General features: G+C 50.7%; 1 protein-coding gene across 1 annotated transcript in view; it reads left to right on the forward strand.

Annotated features, from left to right (window-relative positions):
• LOC103191176 (inactive rhomboid protein 2) overlaps nt 1-3,108 on the forward strand; it is a 33,157-nt gene extending 30,049 nt beyond the window's left edge. Inside the window, exon 19 of the mRNA XM_042342578.1 lies at nt 1,760-3,108. Coding sequence (XP_042198512.1) covers nt 1,760-2,179 — 420 coding nt within the window. The 3' untranslated portion in view covers nt 2,180-3,108. The remainder of the gene's footprint in view (nt 1-1,759) is intronic.
• The last annotated feature ends 6,196 nt before the right edge of the window (nt 3,109-9,304 follow it).

Genomic DNA, 9,304 nt, shown 5'->3' on the forward strand with positions numbered 1-9,304 from the left:
ACTGGCTACTTCAGGTCCCCCGCATTTCCCGCCCACCATTGGCAATCGGGTATTCAGCATCTCTGCCCCACACTCTGGAAATCTATCCCGCAATCCCTCCGCCTCAGCCCCTCTCTTGCCTTCTTCAAGTCCCGTCTTCAACCATACTTTCGGACACGCTCCCACCCTCACCCACCCATAGCCTCCACCCTTCCTGACCCCCAACTCCCAGTAGGGGTCCTAAAACCCCTGAATCCCTCGGAAGTCTTTCTGACATAAAATAAGTGTAATTTGTTGTTGTTGTTGGGCAGAAAAATGGCAAATGAAATTTAATACAGACAAATGTTAGGTTATACATTTTGGGAAGATGAAAAGGGAGAATAAGTATATGTTGGGGGAAAAATATTAAAAAGAGTAGAAAAGCAAAGGGACTCTGTTGTTAATATACATAAATCCTTAAAGGTGAAAAGGACAAAGCTGTGTAAAAAGCTAATAGAATCTTGGGTTTTATTAATAGGGTATAGAATATAAAGGCAAGGAGGTAATGCTAAACTTAAACACATCATTAGCACAGTTAGAATATGTGTCTAGTATTGATCACCCCACTTTAAGAAAGATGTTAAGGTGATAGAGGAGATAAAGAGGTGATTTACTAGGATGGTACTGAGAATGAGTGGTTTGGTCTGTGAGTGGAGACTGGAGGAACTGGGAGCTTTTCCACTGCAACAAGGAAGGAAGGTGACCTAAATCTTTAAAATTATGTGGGTTTTGATAGTCAATAGGGAGAAATGATTTCCACTGGTCGGTGAGTAACTTGAGGGCATCAATTTAAGATTGTAAACAAGCAAATAGAAAGGTTAGGACAATTTTTTTTCATGCGCAGTGCAGTTAGGATATGGAATGACCTCCCAGGAGTGGTGTTTGAGGCAGAATCCATAAGAAAGGTTGTTTCTTCTGGCCAACAAATACAATTGGTGATGACTGTTTGTGGACTTGCTATGTTCAAATTGGTTGCCCTAAAAAATACAGCCACTACACCTTACAGTAAATCCTGTGGAACATTCTGAGACATCCTCCTGATGTGGTAACTCATCATCCCAAGGGAAATAGCTCAAATGACTATTTATCAGAGTTGACTATTTATCCAAAGTATAGTATCTGGAAATTACGAAGTACTACAATAGCCAGGATGTTGGTTATTATTATTATATTGAGTGAGTGACTAAGTTATGTGGGGTTGACGATTTATCCCAGGGGCTAGTTATCAAATGAAAGGATTATTTTTATCACAGCATCTGCCAAGTTTCATGGCACTTGTTGAGCTAAGAGCACCTTACCCAATAAGGCTTTGGATTATAAGGTTGAAGAGAGGTCTAAACTGAGATAGATGGGCTGGTTACCCTTTAATTAGTACAGACCCACTTGGGCTTAGAAGGCATATAGTGGAGATGATTCCACTACAACAACAACAACTAGGGTGAGCCCGTAGAAATCTCCAGCATGAGGCAGTGTTCTCTGGAGAGGAAGGAAGACAATTGGTGGGATATGAATTAGAACTGAGAGGAAGCTTCCAGCACCTTGGGATGTTCTTCCAAAGTGAAAGGCACTATATAAGAACATAAGAATTAGGAGCAGGAGTAGGCCATTCGGGCCCTCGAGCTTGCCCCGCCATTTGATAAGATCATGGTATGAATGTAATTTGTTGTTATTGAAGTGGATGATCATCAAAAATGAAACTCTGTATAATTTCTATAATAGTGATTGTCTTTTTCTGCTTTAGGTGGGTCCTGCTGGCTCCCATTTTGGTTTGTTGGCCTGTCTCTTTGTGGAATTGTTTCAAAGTTGGCCAATTCTGGAGAAACCATGGAAGGCCTTCATGAAGCTGATTGGAATAGTTCTGTTTCTCTTCATCTTTGGCTTGTTGCCTTGGATAGACAATATTGCACATCTCTTTGGGTTTATTAGTGGGCTCCTGCTCTCATTTATCTTCTTACCATATATTACCTTCGGTAAAGTTGATAAATATGGAAAACGACTACTGATTATTGTCTCCGTTCTGGTTTTTCTGGGACTTGGTGCCTCTCTAATCATCTGGTTCTACGTATATCCCATCAACTGTTATTGGTGTGAATATCTCACCTGCATCCCATTCACCAACAAGTTCTGTGAGAAGTACAACCTAAATCACATTTTACACTGAATATGACATGAGGAGCCAATCTGCCTGCCTGAGAGAGCTTGGACAACATCTGTGCTGAATGGGAACTTTAGGAGTCACAGAATAAATAGGATTCACTGGGATTTATTCCCCAATGAGCTGTGAACAATACCATATGGACAGGTGCTGCTGCAGTAGGAAAATCTGAAAGAACACTCCATGGATAAATGGAATCAGCAGTTTGCTGCTGGTTGACGCCTCATCACTACAGTTTATTATGTTTTGGTAATAATATACATCTTTTTAAATGATCATTTTCTGCCTCATGCTTATTGTTGATCAGTTTTACAAATATGTCTAATTTACAGAAACTTTGTTTATTTGTTTTGGAAACTGCAGACAAATTCATTTGGGGGAAAATTTGCAAAGCACTAATGTGAGGTACATTCTCCACTAATGTGGAGGGTGGCTTGTGACTGTAGAGAGCGTGTCTGGTCTCTGCAAGGAGTTTTTGATGATTTCCACTGAGCAGTCTTTGGTTGAGTTCCACTGCCTGTTAATATTTTTAAACAACCTTTCAAGAAAGTGGCATAATTGATCTCCTCACATTTTGTCTTGTACAGTTGCTGTCACTTTGTCCATATCTGCTTCTGAATAACAAAGCATTTATTTGTCACTATCCCCAAGATTGGACATTGGAACCAACTCGGGAGGTTCATGATAATAATTGTCCAAATTTAGTTGCATATCCTGGAGATTTAGGATTGGGAATCTCGGATTCAAAAGCCATCTAGTCATCAACCACAAGGTGTTCAGGAAAACATTCTTACTCTGTATAGCAAAAATGAATGATGCAGCTCCTGTGTGATTGAAGTTAATATTTTTGTTGAAACATCCTCATTGTCCTACTCTTGAACTTTTTTCCATAAATTCTGCACAATCTTAATTTTGAAATAAAATCTAACATCTTAAGGCTCAATGGAATTTCTAGCCTTTGAGGGTGAGGGAGTGGGGGGGTGAGGGAGTGGGGGTGGGTGAGGGGTAGTGGGGGAGTGAGGGAGTGGGGGGAGTGATGGTGTGGGGGGAGTGAGAGAGTGGGGGATGAGGCAGGGTGAGGGGTAGTGGGGGGTTGAGGGAGTGGGGGTGGGGTGAGGGAGTGGGGGTGTGAGGGAATGGGGGTGTGAGGGAATGGGGGGAGTGAGGGAGTTGGGGAGTGAGGGAGTGGGGGGAGTGAAGGAGTGGGGGGAGTGAGGGGTGAGGCAGGGTGAGGGTAGTGGGGGGGTGAGGGAGTGGGGGGAGTGAGGGAGTGGGGGGGGTGAGGCAGGGTGAGGGGTAGTAGGGGAGTGAGGGAGTGGGGGGGTGAGGGAGTGGGGGGCGTGAGGGAGTGGGGGGGTGAGGGAGTGGGGGAGTGAGGGAATGGGGGGGTGGGGGAGTGAGGGAGTGGGGGGGTGAGGCAGGGTGAGGGGTAGTGGGGGAGTGAGGGAGTGGGGGAGTGAGGGGGTGAGGGAGTGGGGGAGTGAAGGAGTGGGGGGGAGTGAGGGAGTGGGGCTGAGGTGGGGTGAGGGGGAGTGAGGGAGTGGGGGTGAGGGACACGGTGTGTGGCATGGAGAGGTGTAACGGTGGGAGGCATCGCGGAGAGTGAAGTCCGGCTGTAGGAGCAGTTGTTGTCATTGATCAGAGAGGAGATAAGTAAATACTATTGAATGATTGATTGATTGATTGGGAGTATTGATTTTTCTGAGTAATATTATTGATTGAGAGTAAGGTGGTGGCAGATGAAGTATAATGTAGGGAAGTGTGAGGTCATTCACCTCACAGGGGGCAAAAACAGTAGAGCAGATTATCTTTTAGAAGGGGAGAGACGAGATAGTGTCAGTGTTCAGAGACTTGGGTGTCCTTGTACACCAGTCACAAACAGTTAGTTTGCAGGTACAGCAGCAGTTGGGAAGGCGAACAGTATGTCGGCATTTGTTACAAAAGGGTTATAATATAAGAGTAGAGAAGTCTTACTGCAACTGCACAGGGCCCCGGTGAGACCGCACCGAGAGTATTGTGTGCAGTTTTGGTCTCCTTAATTTAAGAAAGGATGTACTCTCCTTGGAGGGGTTACAACGTAGATTGGTACCTGGAATGAGGGGTATGAGTTATGAGGATAGGTTGTGCAATTTAGGCCTATATTCTCTAGAATATAGAAGAATGAGAGGTGATCGTATAGAAACCTATAAGATTATTAAGGGGCACGACAGAATAGATAGTGGGAGACTTTGTCCCTGGTTAGAGAAACTATGAACGGGGGTCACAGTCTTAGGGAATGGGAGCGAGTTCAGCCCCGGGGGGGGGGGGGGTGGGGGCGGAGCGGGGGAACTGCTGACGTCATAGATTAGTTTTCAGGTGCGTGCGCGTGCGCAAAAAAACAAAAAAAAACAAAAAAAACTCTCTGCGCCCCCCCCCCCCCCAGGGCTCACATCAGAGCCCACTATGGCCCTGTTGGGTTCGCTGCCCCAATCTACGGGATAATGCCATCCACCTGACCGCTCGCTCCCGGTCCCCGCGTGCGCACTATGGCTGCCGCTTTGACCCGAGCCCCCTCACCCCCTCCCTCCCGCCCCCTCCTCTCTCCCCCCAAACCCTCCCCCCTCTGCATCTCTCCCGCTCTCTCCTCCTCTCTCTCCGTCCCTCTCGTCTTCTATCCCCACTTGACCCTCCCACAACCTCCCTCTGCTCCAGCCTGGGAATCCTCCGCCGGGCTCACCGCGGCACTCGGCGTTGGCTGTCCAGCAGCAGCCACACCGACTGCCCCATTCCCCACCACACTCGCCACCCACCCCGGACACAGACCCGGGGAGTCAACCTCTCCTCCCTCATCCCCATTTCCCCCACCCCTGCCTCACAACCTGGACCCCCCTCCCCTCCCACACACCCTTCTGTCAACCGCTCCCTCCACATCGGACTGCAAAATGTCCGCTCCCTCTGCAACAAGGCCCTGGTCATCAACGATCTCATCCTTGATGAGAACGTTGATATCATGGCCTTAACAGAAACCTGGCTCACCCCAGGCGACACCTTCCCCCTCACGGAGGCCACGCCACCCGGCTACACCTCCCACCACATCCCCCGCCCCAACCGCCGTGGCGGTGGTGTTGCCCTTATCTCAAGGACACCACTTGCCCTATCCCCCTACTCCACTGGCTCTTTCCCCTCCTTTGAGCACCTCACCCTCTCCCACCCCTCATTCCTCTCCCTTAAAATCCTCCTCCTCTACCGGCCCCCTAAAACCTCTCCCACCTTCATCTCTGACATTTCAACACTTCTCACATCTCTTTGCCTCTGCTCTGATCGCCTCATCATCCTGGGCGACTTTAACCTACACTTCACCCCCTCCTGCTCCATCTCCACAGACTTCTCTTCCCTGCTCTCCTCACTCAACCTCTCCTTACACATAAACTCCCCCACTCACAGTCACGGCCACCCACTCGATTTGGTGATCACCCGGGGCCTCAGTGTCTCGGATGTCACTATTACCGACAAGGCCATCTCTGACCACCACTTCATCTCCTTCACCACCTCCAACCCCTCCCCACCTCCACCAGACCCACCACCATCTTCTACCGCCCTTGGAAGAAGTTACCCCCACAATCCCTAACCGATGCCTTGGAGTCCTCTGAACTCCTCTCCCTCTGGCCTTCAACCCTCACCGACCCCTCTTCTCCTCTCTCCCTCCTCCACAATACCCTCTCCTCCACACTCGATACTCTTGCCCCCATCACTTCCCGCACTGTCTCCTACTCCCGCTCCTCCCCCTGGTACACCACCCACCTCCGCTCACTGAAAAGCCAGGTGCGGGCTGCTGAACGCACCTGTGTCAAATCTGGCCTAACGGTCCACCGACAAATCTGGCTGGACCTCCTCAAAATTTACCGCTCCACTCTAGCCTCGGCCAAGTCGTCCTTCTACTCCAGGATAATCCTGGAGGCGAAGAACAACCCCAGGCTACTGTTTTCCACCACAACCCGACTCCTCCGTCCCCCCCGCCACCCCGCGCAGGTCATCTCCTCCAACCTTCACTGCGAGGAGATGCTGGATTTCCTTGAATCCAAGATCAAGGGAATCCGCTCCGCGGTCACTTCCCCTCCAACTTCCACCCACCACCCACCCCTTCCCTCCCACACTCCGACTCCTACCCATCCTCCCCTACACACCTTCGTACCCGTTTCCCCACCCTCTGTCACTGAACTCATCCTATCCCTAAAACCTGTCCCTCTCCTCTGGCTCTGTCCCCATTCCATTAAAAACTGCCATCATCACGCCCACCCTGAAAAAACCCTCCCTTGATGCGTCGCAGCTATCAAGCTACCGGCCCATCTCCAACCTCCCCTTTCTCTCCAAGGTCTTGGAAAGAGTTGTCGCCTCCCAACTGCGCTCTTTCCTTTCCACCCATTCTCTTTTCGAACCCCTTCAGTCAGGTTTCCGTGCTGCCCATAGCACAGAAACTGCCCTGGTCAAGGTCACCAATGATATCCTGACCATCTGTGACCAGGGCTCCCTCTGTCTCCTCGTCCTCCTCGACCTATCGGCAGCATTCGATACGGTCGACCACGCTATCCTACTCCACCGCTTGTCCTCCCACCTCAACCTTCAAGGCACTGTCCTTGAATGGTTTAGGTCGTACCTTTCTCACCGTCTTCACTTTGTCTCGACGAATGGCTTCTCCTCCACCCCCCGCACTGTCTCATGTGGTGTCCCTCAGGGCTCTGTCCTTGGTCCCCTCCTCTTCACCCTCTATATGCTCCCCCTTGGTGACATCATCCGCAGACATGGAGTTAACTTCCACATGTATGCGGATGACACCCAACTCTACCTTTCCTCCTCTACTCTCAACTCCACGACCACCGATGTCCTGACAGCTGCCTGTCCGACATCGAGTCCTGGACGAGAGACAACTTTCTTCAGCTCAACGTGCGAAAAACCGAGGCCCTCCTGATTGGCTCACGTCAGCGCCTCCGCACCTCAGGCGCTGACACCATCAGCATCCAAGGCTGCACTCTCCACCTCTCAAAGCCAGTCAGGAACCTCGGCGTTTTGTTCGACCCTGAGCTGTCCTTTCTCCCTCACATCCGCACCACAACTGGCACCGCCTTCCATCACCTCCGGAACATCGCCAGACTACGGCATTACCTCACCCCTCACGCTGCTGAAACCCTGGTCCACGCCTTTGTCACCTCAAGGCTGGACTATGGGAACTCTCTCCTCGCCGGCCTTCCCGCCACCTCCCTCCACACTGCAGGTCATTCAGAACTCTGCAGCTCGTGTACTGTCCCGCACCAGGCTTCGGGACCACATCACTCCCACCCTCGCTCGCCTCCACTGGCTCCCCATCCCCCAGAGGATTGATTTCAAGATCCTCATCCTCACCTACAAGGCCATTCACGGCCTTGCTCCCTCCTACCTCTCCAACCTACTATCCCCCTACCTACCTGCCCGTACCCTCCGTTCCTCTGGCTCCGGTCTGCTCCACGTCCCCCGCCCCAACCGCCCTACCATCGGTGGTCGGGCCTTCAGCCTCTCAGCCCCCAGGCTCTGGAACTCCATCCCCCAGTGCCTTCGCCGCTTCCTCCCTTTCCTCCTTCAAGGCCGGTCTCAAAACCTTTCTCTTTGACCGTGCCTTCAGCTCCCCTCTCGACTCTCTTCCCCCTCCTCGCTCGCTCCCTTCCCTCCCCTAACCCTGACCATTTCACCCCTCCTCGCTCCCTCCCTTCCCTCCCCTAACCCTGACCATTTCCCCCCTCCTCGCTCCCTCCCTTCTCTCCCCTCACCCTGACCATTTCCCCCCCAATGCTCGGGTCATGACCCAACTGTGCAGCGCCTTGGGACGTCCTCCTGACGTGAAAGGCGCTTTATAAATGGAATCTTGTTGTTGTTGTTGTTAAAATTAGGGGTAAGCCCTTTTGCACTGAGTTGAGGAAAAACTTCTTCACTCAGAGGATAGTGAGTTTATAGAATTCTCTACCCCAAAGGGCTGTAGATGCTCAGTCGTTGAACATATTCAAGACTGAGATTGATAGATTTCTTGTGGATAAAGGGATTAAGGGATATGGGGATAAGGCGGGAGGTGGAGTCAGAATAGATCAGCCATGATCTTATTGAATGGTGGGGCAGGCTCGAGGGGCCGAATGGCCTACTCCTGCTCCTAATTCTTATGTTCTTATGTAAATAAGGGTAGTACATCTTATTGATTGGTCGGTAGATCAGTAGATATGGTTCGCCATTAGATTAGTGAATATTATTGATTAGCCTGAGAATTATTACTGATGAGTGGATTCCTGTGGTTTCTTACCTGCTCTTTTGATCTCGAAGACGCTGATCGCATCCTTGGGGCTAAGACAGCCAAACTCACTGGCTGGGAGTGTGTGGCCTCATGGCTGGGGAGGTGCCTCGTCCCCGGGGTTGGGGGTGGGGGTCGTGGGAACAGGAGGTCATCAATGGCACTGCTGTTACCACCGACAGAACTTCATGTAGTCACTGTTTGACTTTTCTTTGGCAGCAAATCTGGGGAGACGCAGGAGGGAGGCGACGGTTCCTTGGGTTTAGCTTCACTCTTATTGGAGATAAAGGGAAGGGTCGGGGGCGGGAGGCGCTCAGATCAGGAGCTGCTTGTAGTTGTTCACAGTTTACCTGAGGAGCCTGAGAGGATCAGAGGCAGAGCCTCAGAGGCAGACAGGGCCTCCGATCCTCTCAGGCTCCTCAGGTAAACTGTGAACAACTACAAGCGGCTCCTGATCTGAGCTCCAGTACAATGTGGATGTGTGTCAATCCCCCCGATGGCTTCGCCTTCAACAGAACTTTGTAAACTTCATGGATTTTTTCCGCAGGATGATTGAAGGACACAAGAGATGGTGGAACGGAAAAAAGGAGTGAGTGCTTTGTAATCGTGATCTGCAATCGCACCTCAGGAATGCGCAGCCCTTCAGCGTGCACATACTGCCACAACCACAAGCACTCAGAGCGCCGTCACACGGGCAGCGTCCCAGAGAGCCTGGACACACACACACACACTCGGAGCAACGCTGACTCTGAAACAACAACCAAACAAATCTCTCTGTTTCATACCATGCTTAATCTTTGCTCCGGAAGCTTCCGATGGAAGACACAAACAGTTGCTTTTTCATA

Source organism: Callorhinchus milii, unplaced genomic scaffold (assembly GCF_018977255.1).
Source record: "Callorhinchus milii isolate IMCB2004 unplaced genomic scaffold, IMCB_Cmil_1.0 Scaffold20, whole genome shotgun sequence".
Taxonomy (NCBI): Eukaryota; Metazoa; Chordata; class Chondrichthyes; order Chimaeriformes; family Callorhinchidae; genus Callorhinchus; species Callorhinchus milii.